Below are 14,509 nucleotides of genomic sequence, written 5' to 3'. Positions count from 1 at the left end.
CCCTTGATGGTCTTTTGACACTTTTAAGTCACTGCTTGAAGCAGGGGACAGAGGAAGGGAGGTGTGGTTGGCCTTTCCTGCTCTAGCAATGACCCTAGAGATAGGCAGTGGATAGGATCTGGTGGCACATGGTTGGAGCAGATATGTGCAAGCTGGGGCTTCCAGAGAAGCAGCTGTGGACAGTCTGAAGACACATTCTGGGGTGATCTGTCCACAAGGCCAGGAGGTAGTCCTATCTCCCTCTCCAATATGGCTCTTGCAAGGCCACCATCATTCTGGGCCATTGCTTAGTCTCCAACTTTGGAAACAAAAAGGAAAAGCAAGACCAGGAAGGTGCTGGGACAAAAGCACTGGGGAATTGGAAGGTGGTGAGGGGAGGCAGGGACCCCATCCATACAACAGGGAACCCCAGGAAGACCCATGGGATATCAGGGGACCTTCCTGGGGATTAGAAACACCTGCCTGGGGAATGGAGAAGTGTCTGAATAATTGACCCAAACTCTTCCCTGCCCCAGTTCCAACTCCTCCTTTAAGAACATCACATTTTAAAATTTCTGGGAGGGGCAAAATACAGGTGTGCCCTTCAGGACACCCTGCCCACACAAGTCCACCCTCTGGCGTGGGCCTCTCAGCAGTCGCTCGAGGGCCTGGAAGGTGGTCAAAGGATCAGTTCATCTTCATCCTCCTCATCCGTGGATCGCAGACTGGGGCCCTGCAAGATGTCAGCCAGCTCCTCTTCTGGTCCTGGGCTCTCCACCAGCTCCAGCTCCTCCAGCTCACCCTCTGCTTTGGCTAAGGCCATGGGGCGAGGGGTATCTGGGGACGGGGGTGGCACAGGAGTCTCTGGGGAGGCAGGAGCCACATCCCCAGCTCCAAGGACTCCAGCTCCATCCTCGGGCAGGCTCCAGCCCTCTGCAGGAGGCGGGGGTCCCCCAGGGCTCTTTCGAGTTGAAGTTGTGTTCCGGAAGCTGGCAAGGGGAGGGCGGAGCTGCACCCCAGATTTGGTGTGGCCCTCAATAGCCTTCTGTAGCTGGTGAGGAGTAGGAGAGGGAAAGAGGCACAAAGTAGGAAAGAGAAAGATGAGGGCAGTGGGGGAGAGACAGGTGAGAACAGACACACAAAAGGAAACAGTAATGGGAAAGAAACAGAGGGGCAGGGAAGGAGAAGTGGAAAGACAGACAACAGGAACAAAGGAAGGAGACAAGGAGGAGACAAGAGCATGACTGACAGCTCTGCCTGCCGAGCGGCAGTGACTCTCCAGCTCCCCTGACTCGGGCCCTCTGTTGACCCTTCCTTCCTAGTGACTTTCTTAGTCTCATCCACCTACCTCTTTCCCTCCCATGGCACACTCTTTGAAATGTGACTCAGGCCATCAGTGGAAGGTGATGTGGGATCTCACCTGACGTGGAGAATCCTGCCCCCTTTGCAACTGTAGCCATGATAGGCTTTGTACCTCCCACTGGTTGCTTCCCCCACTTCCTCCAGTCTCTGGGTGAGAAGTGGAGAAACCTGGAAGGACTTCCAAGATATCCATACCATCCCTTCCTCACTCGTACCCCCTTGTCCTATGCACATCTGCCCCTCTGCTCCTCACGGGGGACCCATCATTGTCCATTACCTCTTCCAGTGCCAGGACACCCCTGAGCTTTCCCATGCTGGTCACGTAAGCAAGATGGAGGCCGAGAAGCGAGAAGAGGGTGTGAGTCTGAGTGGGGAGAGCACAGGTCAGTGCACCCCGCACACCTGCCTGTCCTCCCTACAGCCCTGAGCAGCCATCAAGGCCTTGCCTTGTGCAGGGTCGTTTGCTCCACCAGCTGGAAGGGAGACTGGTCGATACAGCAGCAATCGAAACAGACAGGCTGGCTCAGCTGTTCCTGCTCCCAGGCTTCAATCTGTCAGGCAGAGTAGGACCATCGCCAATATCACAGAGGCCCAGCTTTGACCCGAACTAGCCTCCTTGTCCCTGCTCAGAACACTGAAACACAGGTGAACCACTACTGACCCTTGTTCCCAGAGGACAGTGCCTCTCTCTCTCTCTCTCTCTCTCTCTCTCTCTCTCTCTCTCTCTCTCTCTCTCTCATCAGGCCCTAGACCCACCCTGCACTCTTGGATACCAAGAAAAGGGTTCCTTCTTCTAGTCTCCCAAGCCCTCATCCATGGGACCCCAAACACTGACTTCCGACCTGTCTTTCCAGCCTTATTTTCCACTATTCCCATAGACCCCCTGCTCCAATCAAACCCAATCGCTTTCTGTTCTTCAAATGCACCTTCTGGTTGTCTTTGCTGTTCTCACCACCTGGATTCTGGCACCAACCCCCTCCCCACATCATGTCATTCCTGACTTTCCCAGCCAGACGTACTGTCCTTCTTTTTCTTCCCCGTGGAGCTCTGCAAGTCTTTCCTTTTCAGAAATGGCATTGGTTATGCTCGCCCTTGCCTGGCGTTTGTCTTTCCTCTGCCTACCAGACACCTGCTCCTTGATAATGTTGCACGCACCGATTGCTATATACATGAAGAAATTAGCACAGCAACCTCTGATGAAGTCAATCACGCTGAATATGTATTGAATTTAAGCAGACTGGCATCTCATGGCACTCAGGTAACTTGAGGAAAGCTGGTTTTAGTTTGTTAGTTTTTGAGTTTGGTCTATGATAGGAACATTGAGGCACAAAGGCCAGTATAATAATCCTTTTTTTTAAAACTGGGGATCAAATGCAGAGCTTAAAGATGCTAGGCAAGCACTCTACCTCTGAGCTACATCTTCAGTCCTTTTTACTTTTTATTTTGGGTCTTGCTAAATTGCCCAGGCTGGCCTCAAACTTGCCATACTCCTGCCTCGGCCTCCTGAGCTAAGGTTACTGGCATTCTAGCCTGGCTCCAGCAATTCTCTTGACATTAGATAAACAAATTGGAAACTCCAAGATTACAAACGAACCGTTATGTCATAAAAGGACCTAAGAGTTTCTAAAATTGTTCTTCAGTCTGTATTCTCTGAGTGATGTAGTGCTTTACCTACTTATTTCCCTTTTTGTCCAAATCTGTACCTCTAAGCTTCGGAGAATAACAACAAAGGCTGTCACTGAATTCTAGGGTCTAGTGTGTGGCCCACAGAGAGGCTCCCTCCATCTGTCCTTTCCTGAGGCTCCTGGACAGTGACAGTCATGCCTCCTCTAAACTCCTGAATAAAGGTTCCTACAAGGTTTAACCTCAGCACAGGATGGACGAGCACTTAGCAGGACTGCTGCAGGCAGGATATATTACAGGATGGATAGGGTGGGTCCTGTCCTCTTCCATGATAATTTCTGGCCTGCTCAGCTTCCTTTTTTGCCTCTCCAGCAGCAGTAATACACGCACTTCCTCTGTGCCAAGAATCATTCTAATTGCTTTACGTGTCTTAGCTCACTGAATGCTCCCCCACAACCCTATCTTCATCTTCACGTTGCAGATGAGGAAGCAGAGGCACACAAGTGCCCAAGACTCCACAGTCAGCAATGGGTGGAGCCCGGCTTCTAGAACTGTGTGCTGACCAAGGTACAGCCCCTGTTTCTGTGTAAAGGGAAGAGGATGCTGCTGTAGGGTCTTGCAAAAAGCTCAGCACCAGTTAGAAACCAGACCTCTAACCGTGTATACTCTAAACAGAATATGCAGATTTGCTGGGACATTGAATGAATTCTTACCATATTGAATTATTTTCATAATTCCCATAGTTCCCTTATATTTTTTGTCAATACCAACATCTTGATATTGTCAAGGTTGTCATCTCATCTGATTTGATATGAGAAATGTGTTCAAAATATCCTGAATTTGTACCTTATCTTTCCAAAATACCTCCATAACTTGTCACATGGGAGTGGGTAGTTTCTTAAAGTTTTCCTTGGGAAAGACAAGCTAGAAATATATGATCTATCTTCTTTTTATGTCTGGCTGAACTTTATTTCCAACAATCATTAAAAAGCCATATTGATCAGCTGGGCATGGTGGTGCATGCTTGTAATGTCAGTGACTCTGAAGGCTGAGGCAGGAGGATCAGGAGTTCAAAACCAACCTCAGCAATGACAAGGCACTAAGCAACTCAGTGAAACCCTGTCTCTAAATAAAATACAAAATAGGGCTGGGGATATGCTTTAGTGGTCAAGTGCCCCTGAGTTCAATCCTCAGTATAAGAAAAAAAAAAAAAAAGACCACATTGATCAAATTAGTTGTCTTTCATTAATTAATTAATTAATTAATTAATTTACTGTGATACTGGAAATTGAGCCCAGGGGCACTTTACTAGTGAGCCACATCCTTTTTTTTTTTTCTTTTAAAACTTTGAGACAGGATCTCATTAAGTTGCTGAGGCTAGCCTCAAATTTGTAATCCTCCTTCCTCAACCTACAGGGTCATTGGGATTATAGACATGTGCTACCACAGCCAGCTCTGGTTTTCACTTTTTGGTACAATAAAAGCATATGTATTTATATTATCGGATTTAGGAACTTAACAAAATACTCCTAAAATGCAGTCATAGCCCATCTGATTCCTTTTTGTGTCCCAAGGAAGGTTTCTTCTCTTGCCTCTGTGATCATCTATTTAACTTTTCCTCAAGTCATGTATCAGAAGGGCATGTGTTTGGAGGAGTGTCAGGGGAGAAAGGGAAGGTTTCTTTTCTTTCTTCCCACCAACCCACAACCTCCTCCTCTGAGCCTGCAGTACTTCTGATATGCAGCACATACTCATTGTGGATGTCCAATAAGATGTTTATTTTAAAATAGAACCCACCATGGCTTTTTGTCAGCTACCCACTTTAAAAGCTCTGCCTCTTCAGGATTTGCAGCCAGCCTGTACTCTTCTATGCTACACGAAATAGTTGCTAATGGATTTTTTTGCTCCTCTACAACCCCTAGGGCCTGTTTTGATCAGGCTCCCAACCACTGCTCCACATTCTGTTCTCTCCTCACAAACAAGCACAGTCAGTATTGGGTTTTCTCTGGAGGACTTGGTAACTGCCTCTTTAGGAGATAGGCACCTGTCCCCACACATGATTTGTCTTCCATTTGCAGATCCCAGACTCACTGTCTGACAGTTTCAGGGCCTGATGGGTCTAGTACCGTATCCACCACCAGGGCAGATTCATCCATGATAGTTTTAATGTGGTTCTTCTCCATCCTTGCGGTTAGAGCTGGATCCATGGTGCCATTTTACTTCAGTTAAGTGCCACCCTTCTGAATGGCCTTTGCCTGGTCTAGAATGTCCCTTAACTCCAGAAGATTCAAGGCTCATCTTAGTACCATGGCCCCATCTTCCCACAGAGGCTCAGAACTTTAACAATTCTGTTCCTCAGAGAATACTGTTGGGCCCATCACATGTTCCCTACTCTCCACAATTATACCTTACTCCCACCTCTCAAAATGCTTCCTGTCTAGGAAGCATTGTTTTATCCTTAACAATAACACAATGAAGAAAGTAGGAAAAAAATCATCAATACTTCCATGGGGCAGAACAATCCACCCAAGGTTGCAGCTTCTCTTACTTACCTCTTCAGGTGACATGTTATCCACCAAATCTGTTGAATCCTAGAGAAGAAAGACATGAGTCAAGGTCTTTTTCTTCTCACACTAGCAACGGTTTCCCATGAAGCAGGAGTCATCTCTTTCTGGCCAAGGCCACAGAAACCTCCTTTCCAAGTCATCTTCCCCGCAGGCATCTCTACCCCTGTTTATGGACCATGGTTTCCCACTTCTCAAAGACAAGATCCCTTTCCCCTAGTCCCTGTGAACACATCTCCTCTCACCTGGGTTGTTTTCTTTTTTGCAGGGCGAGCTCTGCCCAGCAAGCAGCCTAGCAGGCAATGGATGATGGAGAATCTTTGACCTGAAAGGAGTGGTGCATAGAGAGAAGAAATGGCCAGGGGCTTCTGAGCGGTCCCTGACACTTTGCCACCAAAGGACTGCACTTCCCAGGTGCCTCATTTCTGTAGAAACGTCTCTTCCACCTCTGCCCCTGGGGGCAGTAATACGGAAAATTGGGCAATAAGACCTCCTCCCGCCATCACCAGTCGCATACCTCCTCATAGGAGTAGGCCTTAGGTGGTGAGCTCAGACTCAACCCAAGGCCTGAGTTAGGGGTATGCTAGGAGGTCTTCACCTGCAGGTTCGGGGGCTTCCAGTGACTGCTTGTGGCTGGGCAGGGGTCCATTGGGTTCTTCAGGGGTGGATGGAGCAGCAGGAAAGGGGGGAGGAGGAGGAGGAGGCAGCTGAAAGAAATAATAAAAATTCTCAGCCTCAGAGAAGAGGCCTCCCTGCCTTTCCCAGTGGGTGTCCTGGGAAATCTAACTTTTCCTCCCCGTGGCTCAGGTTCCTACATCCCTTTGAATTCCCATCGACAGTCACCTACAACCTTATCTCCTTCAGGGACTGGACTCAGAGGACTGCCTTTATTTCACCCAATCCAGAATTCTCAGTCAGACATCCACATTTGGTCTCCCATCTCCTAGTTTCCCTGCACCTCACGGTCCAGCCCAGCCATCGCCAAACGGTGGAGATGTCGCTAGCGACCCCTGCCGACAACTTTCTTTCCCTTCGCCCCCTCGGTCCGGCTCCCCCTGGCCCTTCCAGGCTCATCACCTCGGTTTTCCCTGAGAGGTCCTCGTCTTCATCCTCATCCACAAAGGCGAACGACTCGGGCCGCCCCAGGGGCGCGCCGCCAGGGAGCCCCTCCCCTGCCAGCCGCGCCTTGCCGTCGTAGGGCAGCTCGGACAGCTTCCGCGCCATGTCCTGGGCAGCTCGCAGCCTCCGCTCCGGACAAAGGTGGCGCTGCAGGAGCGACTGCAGCTCTGAGCGCTCCACGGAGCCCAGCAGGATCATTGAATCTGGGGGGAACCCACGCTCAGCCTGGGGGCTGCTCCGGACTCTGCTCAGCTACCTGGCACAACTGAGCCACGGGAGCAGAAACCCAGTGTCTGCTTTTTTTTTTTTTTTTTTTCCCTCTCCAGCCCTCTCTTTCTAAAAACTCATTTCATTACCAGGGTTGACCTCACTCCATCCCTTCTATTTCACACATTTAGCACTTACAGGCCCAATTGGTATCACATCAATTGGTGCAAAAGTGTACTTATTTGGATGCTGTCCTCATATAGAATGTTTGCAAATAGAGGAGCTCAGTATTAAAATGGATCAATCAACCCTGTCCAATAGAATAATCTGTGAAAAGTTATTCAAACAGGCTATGACCTGAGCACACTTTGAAAGAAGTACAAACAATGCAAGCACGTGTCTTCTACTCTGGAAGAAGGGAAACAAGGACACTGCCTTTCACATTTGACATGTCATCACTTAAACTGGGTCCTTCTAGACATAAATAAATGCCTACTTTTTCTGGAAAGGTCAGGATATGTTTACAGAAATTCTGCTATAATAATTAACATTTCCATTAAGTTTTAAGGTCATAAAATTGTAGCAGTGTTACTGAGATAAATTGTGCTAAGTCTCAGTTATTACAGTGAAAATCCTGCACCTCATGGGCTATACCTTTACACCAAGATCCATTGCTTTATAACATAATAGAACCTGCCTTAGTTTAGAGAAATGTCTAAATTGAGAAATTTGGATATTCTGATTATTTGAAATCAGAACTAACAATCTTAATGGCTCCAAATAGCTCCACCTGATGTTTCTCTATTGCATAATTTAAACACTCACTAGAGAAGTATTTATTGAATATCTAGTAAATATTTAGGACAAGGCATGCTGGAAAGTCAGAAGCTATAGCTTGTCTTCCTCATTATTCCTTAAAGGTAGACACTATTCTACCTTTAAGGAATAGTGAGGAAGACAAGACATAAATATATAAACCACAATAAAATAATACAAAGTAGGATGAGCTACCAAATCTGGGCAAGAGGTATGGTGAGGGAAGAGATATGTGAAGTCACTGTTTACTAAAACCATTCATTCCTCCCTAGGGAACAGTTTCATCTCTTCCTTAAGTTGAACATTAAAGAACAGGTGTGATTTAGTTAAGTAGTAAAAGGCTATGATTCTCATTATTCATGTATTTCCTATTTGTGAATTCACCTACTCCCTAAAGTACATTTGTAACCCCATATCAATATTAGAGGTGCTTTTGCTGTAATTCACAGACACATACAGAGGAACAAAATATTTAAGTTTCCCAATGCTCATGTCCCCATCTGGGGTTGAACAAAATAGGGCTTAGCTTTCTCCTTTCAGCTTGAGTATTGTAAATAAGGATTCTTTTTTGCAAGCTTCTTAAAGCCATGATTTTTGCATCTTCAAGCTTTGTATTGGTGATTTTGCTGCTTAAAATGGCCCCCAAACATAATACCATGGTGCTGAAGTGCTGTCTAGTGTTCCTAAGCACAAGGAGGCTGGGATATGCCGTTCGGAGAAAGTATGTGTATTAGGGTAAGCTTCGTTCGGGAATGATTACAGTGCTGTTGCCACAAGTTAAATGTTAATAAATAACAAATATCTATTAAATAAAGCACCTTTAAACAGGAACACATATAATATAAGTTTATATGCTGATTAGTTGACAAAATACTGACCAGAGTCTCTAAGGAACCTATTGCCATGTTTCCCCTAGGGGCAATTGTTCAGTATAGGGCTCACTAATTCTGGGCTCATGGTGACTTTATAGAACAGAAGTGCCTCCAACAATAAGAATCAACTGTATTTATTTAACTGGATATTTGACCACTTCCTCACTGACCTTTTCCTCTAGGAAGATCAAGATCCCTATGAGTCCAGGCTGGGCCTTCCACAGCAGGAGGGTGGCTGTATAGGCAAGCCTGCTCAACAGAGCCACCTCTCCCTCTGTACAGCCCCAGTTTAGGTCACCAGCTCAGAAGTCTGCTTCTTTCCTTCCCACTAACCTTTTGAATCCACCAGTGGTAAAGTCTTGACCGTGGTTGTCTGGAGCAGGTATCGCAATTCCCCGTATGTGCAAGAAGCGGAAACAAACTTCACATCACGTACCATGATGTCTTCAACGAAGATTGTAAATTTGCTATGGAGGGAGAAAGCAGGGTGGGTTGGCCCCCACACACATGCCTATGCCCTTGCTGTCCCTTCCATTCCTCCCTTGAGGTTTGCCATGCACTAGTCACTCACAGTAGTTATTAGTACATGGAAACACAAATATAATTAAAAACAGTGCTTCCCAACATTGACCCTGATCTCCATCTCAACCTCAGAGCCCCCTCTCCCTCATCAACTCTGTGCTAATTCCAGGTAGTGTCCCTGACCTGAGCTGGTTCCAACCAAGGTCAGGCAAGTAGGGTAGCTTCTTGACCTGGATGATGCTGTCATAGAGGGAGGGCTGCAGGCTCTGAGCCACCATGTTGGCCAAGATAACAGCTACCATCATGGGTAGGATGTGAGCAATTTGACCAGTTAACTCAAAGCAAATCACAGCTGTGGAAACTGTGTGGGACACGGCACCCGTCAGCGCTGCTGCTCCTAGAATGACATGGGAAAGGATCAGTAGGTTAAGGCAGCCATGGTTGGCAAGGACACTTGGGGATGTGATGCAAATTATACAGAATGAGAGACGGGACCTTGGCAGTGCCAACATTCCTGAGATAACAATTTGTCAAGTGTAGAGCTAGAATGCAGACCTGTTAGAAATCCATCCTTTAGACCTTGTTGTGTAATCTTCAGTAAGTCACAAAATCTTTTTGTGTGCCAAGATTTTAATTTACAAGATGAAGGTAGTAATGTTCAATCTATTCTTTGTTTTTGAAAGTTTGAATCTTTTTTTTTTTTTTTTGGATACTGAGGATTGAACTCAAGGGCACTCAACCAGGGCTACATCCCCAGCCCAAGCCCAATTTTGTACTTTATTTGGGGACAGGGTCTCACTGAGTTGCTCAGCAACTCACTTGCTGAAGTTGGCTTTGAACTCATGATCCTTCTGTCTCAGCCTTTTGAGCCACTTGGATTACAGGTGTGTGCCATCATGTCCTGTGAAAGTTTGGATAATTTTTAACTGAGCACTTTATTTTTCAATTTTATATATGTATGTATGTATGTATCTATCTATCTATCATACCTGAGGTGTTTTGCCACTGAGCTATATTTCCAGCCCTTTTTAAATTTTGAACTAATTTTTTATCCTCTAGAGTTGCTGATATGATAGGCGTATGCCACTGCACCCAGCTCCATAATTGGTTTTTAAAATACTATGTTAAGCTGGGTGCTGTGGCATATGCCTATACTCCCAGAAACTCTGGAGGCTGATGCAGAAGGATCACAAGTTCAAAACTAGTCTCATATCTTAGCAAGTCCATATCTCAAAATAAAATAAAAAGGGCTGGGGTGTGGCTGGGTGGTAGAGTGTTCCTGGGTTCAATCCCCAGTACCAGAAAAAAATTTCTGTAATAAAATCATGATGGTATTTTACCATGGGCCTTGATGCCAACAATTAATGAAAACCCAAGAATCGTTCTATGGACTTGGAGCAATGAGACCTGATCAGATCCTGATTCTATGCCTCAACTGTATGAACAGAGATTAATTTCTCTGTAACCCCATGCTCTCACCTGTATAGTGAAAGCATCCTTAAATGATCTCTAAAGCTGTTGCCAATTCAAAAATGTTATGATTCTATGAATCTATCTTGCTTAATTTTTTAAGTTGTTTTCTCCTCAATCCGAATAGTCCCTCCTGCACTGACTACATTTTTTACTTAAATATAAATATTAGATAGCCTAAGGTAAAACGTTGGGATGGTATATGTGAAAATGGAACAAGAAAAAGTCACAGAGGGAAATATTGGGAGGAATGACACTACTGGGTGATGCATCCAACATACTTCAGAACATTGTCTATCACAGGACACATAAACTGGGAAATGTCCACCAGGGAGGATGGGGAGGGACACCTGAGAGGCACGAAGATAAAGGATAAGAATAGTTGACTCTAAGGGATGAGTGGGTAAAGAAAATGTGGTGTATGTACACAATGGAGTTTTATTCAGCCATAAATAAAAAATGAAATTATGTCATTTGCAGGAAAATGGAGGAATTAGAGACCATTATGTTAAGCGAAATAAGCCAGACTCAGAAGGTCAAGGGTCATGTGTTTTTCTCTCATGTGGAAACTAGAGAGGAAAAAGGAACAGAAAGGTGGAGGAGGGAATCTCACAAAAAATGAAGGGAAATCAGTAAAATAGAGGAAAAGGACCAGGGGGAGGGAGAAGGGAAAAGAAAAAGGAAATATGGGGAAGGATATTGGCCAAATTATATTGTGCGAATGTGTGACTACGTAATAACAAGTCCCACCATGGTGTATAACTAGAATGTACCAATAAACAGTATGGGAAAAAAAAGAATCCTTGACTCTGAGTGACAAAAGGAAGACATTATAATGAGACTGGGAGCAAGGTACTACATGAGCCACAAAGCTGGTTGGTGCTTCTGGATTTGGGTGAAGAGGGGAGGGTGGGAAAATGCATGATGATCCTGGGGATTATATCAGTCACTTTGATGGCTCCATCCCAGAAGTCACTTCAGAGTAAAGGAACTAAGGCTCAGGCAGCTTTCTCCTTGGCTGTCCAGGTAACAAGTAGCAGGGAGAACCTAGAGCTCATGTCTCTCAGCTGCCGCTCCTGTGTCCTTAGTCCTTATTAACATTAGCCCCTTTCAGATGGAGTTTACCTGAGCCAGTCACCTGCTTTATTGGTTCCATGATTCTTAGGAAGGAAAGAAAAAAACCCTCACTGAATATGCAGACAGGATCCAAGATGTTTCACATTTAGTCCCCATTATCCCTCATCCACATGAGGAAACTAAGGCCTGCAGAAGTATAATAGGAGCTGGTGTCAGAGCCAAGGGTTGGTTATTTGCACAGAAGTTGAATTAGATGGCCTCAAATTGAAACCATATTGTGTACATTGCAATGAAGATGTATTCGGAGAGTTTGATTGTGGGAGTTTGGGGTACCCAATGTTTGTTACCAGAGGATGGGAAGTTTCTCACCAATAACTGCATAGCCCCCAGGAAGGATCTTGTAGATGATGTCATCAAATAAGATACCTTCAGGGAACAGCATGGCCATTATCTCTCCTACCAATCTTCCAAATGCAGCTCCTAGTGGGAAGATAAAAGAAGGAACGTGCTGAGAAATCCAAGTTCTTTATTCTCCCTGTTTTCAGGATAATCTCTCATGAGTGTTAAGGGCAAATACAAACTTCCAGCATCTCAGGTTCTTTCTTGATTCTCAGAACCCTAGATTGCAGCTACCGGTTTGATGCCATCAGAACTTACCTAGCACAAACACAGGCATGAAGCCTCCACAAGGTATGGGCATAGTGGTGGCCACGATGGACATCCAAAACTAGGGTAACAAAGAAGTATTAGAATCCCCTCTCAACTCTGCCCAACACACACATTCACACACACACTCTCACTCCTTGTGGTCCTTCCGACCTCAAGAGTCATCACAGAAATCCAGGGATAGCTAATCCTCTGGAAGCCATCTTGCCTGCCATCTTTTCTACAAAACCAAAAACTTGGTACTTTTGGGATGAGAGATCACAAAAGACAACAGGATAAGAAAGTTCCTGCAGAGGGCTAACCTAAATCTCTCCTACTTTGAATGACTGTTTCCCTTTTGACAATCTGTAATCAGGAATAGAGCCCCAGAGGACCCCCCTTTCAAGCCCCAAAGACCCTGAGCCCACTGTACTCACTTAACCCAGACAGTTCACCTCTAGAGCAGCCTGAAACTCTTAAAGCTAGATTTATTTTCCTGGTCAGGTAATATTTCTGAAAAGGAGCCCCAGCTCTAACTGGTAAGCACTTAAGTCCTAGTGACTTATTGCGTAATGAATTTAGCTTCCATGTGTCTTTACAAAGCCCCCCATATGGCGAACCTCACAGAGAAACCTGAAAGGAAGACTGTTTGGCCTGAGCTATTTGCTTTGAAAAATTAGATCTGGGGACGGGGATGTTTTTCAGTGATGGAAAATGTGCTTAGCATATGTGAGGTCTTGGCTTTGTCCCCCACCACGCACACACAAAAAATCAACCTGTCCTGAATGTTCTGAAAGGATGAAGCAAGAGCCCAATTAGGCAGCCAATACAATAGAAAAGATCTCCAAGGTCAACTTCATAAGGTAGTATTCCAAAAGAAATTGGGACAATTTTAGCTAAAGCAGTATGCACATTCTAAGGCAAAGAATACAAATGAACTGAGAAACAGAATGAAAAGAAAATGGTGGTTGAACATTTGGAATATCTGCAGAAGAAATAAAGGCATGAGACTAATATAATAACTCAGCAACGGGTTTATGATTGCTTCCAAAATAAGTAAGCCAATTCTAGATAAGGATCTCAAACTAATTAGGTGCAAGATGGTAACAGCTAAAGGTCAAAACAGACTGCCATGATTAAAGGATTCACATTTTTTAAATTGCTCCAACTGCACTGCAAACTAATGAGAAATAAAATTTTTAAACTTCTGGACCTTAGAAAGATTTCCCATCAGTCAAGGCTGAATTGAAGAGACAGTAACGAAGACTCTGAAGAAGCACAATCCCAGAAGCTCTGAGATGATGCTTAAAAAAGTGTGTTTTGTGAGATGAGACAAAACATACACTTTTTTAAAAAATATTTTTTAGTTGTTGATGGACCTTTATTTTACTCATTTATTTACATGCAGTGCTGAGAATTGAACCCAGTGCCTCACACATGTGAGGCAAGCACTCTACCACTGAGCCATGACCCCAGCCCAAAACACACTTTTTCATGGCAAAATATGTCTATTTAAAACAGTTGAGAACCATAAAGTTAATTGTGCAAAATGAAGAAAATATACACTGAGAATTCCTTTGGGGTAGAGAATGCATCTTGTGATTGCCTTCTCTCACTGGCACAGTGCTCTGTGAAAATTGGGGCAGGATGGAGGTAGGAAGGAAGGAAAGATGATAGGCTGGTCAAACAGTGTTCATATAAAGCAGAAAAACTATTGGAGCTGAGTCACTAAAATACCTAACAGAGAGATGCTCATCCAGGGGCATTATTTAAAATGCAATGACAAGACCCCACTGGAGGCCATGCATCAGACTATCTGGAGACAAGATTCTAGGTAATTGTAGCTTAAGCTTCGTAAATTATTATGACATTTAATAGTTTGAGACCTCTTGAATTATCATGAACATCTTTTTGGAATAAGTACAACAACACCACAGGGATTTTGAAGGCTCAGGTTAAGCCAAAAGCTCCAGTAATACCGATAATCAATGACCGATATGTCTGATTTCAGAGGATGAACTAGATTATCCTCCAAGATAAGCGTAAGAACACGTTCAGGATTGGGGGGCAGGACTCTGAAGTTATCAACCTCCATAGCACAAAGAATGACATGAGGTTAGCAAGACTTTTTTTTAGCTATTGACACATGAAAGAAAAGATCCAGAACTGATGTGGAACACAACTCCCAAGACTTTAATCACCAATTACAGAGAACTAGGAAACTAGAGACTTATTACCGCAGATGCCACTGCA

General features: G+C 44.8%; 1 protein-coding gene across 1 annotated transcript in view; it reads right to left on the bottom strand.

The window, feature by feature from the left end:
- Positions 1 to 528: 528 nt before the first annotated feature.
- Positions 529 to 14,509, bottom strand: part of Clcn1 (chloride voltage-gated channel 1) — a 30,676-nt gene continuing 16,695 nt past the window's right edge. The window contains exons 13-23 of the mRNA XM_046434137.1: positions 12,269 to 12,338; positions 11,981 to 12,091; positions 9,248 to 9,461; positions 8,876 to 9,009; positions 6,606 to 6,850; positions 6,127 to 6,235; positions 5,774 to 5,853; positions 5,517 to 5,555; positions 1,788 to 1,892; positions 1,619 to 1,705; positions 529 to 1,030 (exon numbers count right to left, since the gene is read on the bottom strand). Coding sequence (XP_046290093.1) covers positions 659 to 1,030; positions 1,619 to 1,705; positions 1,788 to 1,892; positions 5,517 to 5,555; positions 5,774 to 5,853; positions 6,127 to 6,235; positions 6,606 to 6,850; positions 8,876 to 9,009; positions 9,248 to 9,461; positions 11,981 to 12,091; positions 12,269 to 12,338 — 1,566 coding nt within the window. The 3' untranslated portion in view covers positions 529 to 658. The remainder of the gene's footprint in view (positions 1,031 to 1,618; positions 1,706 to 1,787; positions 1,893 to 5,516; positions 5,556 to 5,773; positions 5,854 to 6,126; positions 6,236 to 6,605; positions 6,851 to 8,875; positions 9,010 to 9,247; positions 9,462 to 11,980; positions 12,092 to 12,268; positions 12,339 to 14,509) is intronic.

Source organism: Marmota monax, unplaced genomic scaffold (genome assembly GCF_021218885.2).
Source record: "Marmota monax isolate L192 unplaced genomic scaffold, Marmota_monax_Labrador192_F-V1.1 WCK01_AAM20220418_F8-fsc00122, whole genome shotgun sequence".
Lineage (NCBI taxonomy): Eukaryota > Metazoa > Chordata > Mammalia > Rodentia > Sciuridae > Marmota > Marmota monax.
The sequence above is the reverse complement of the archived record's forward strand: the minus strand, read 5'-3'. Positions and strand labels throughout refer to the sequence as shown.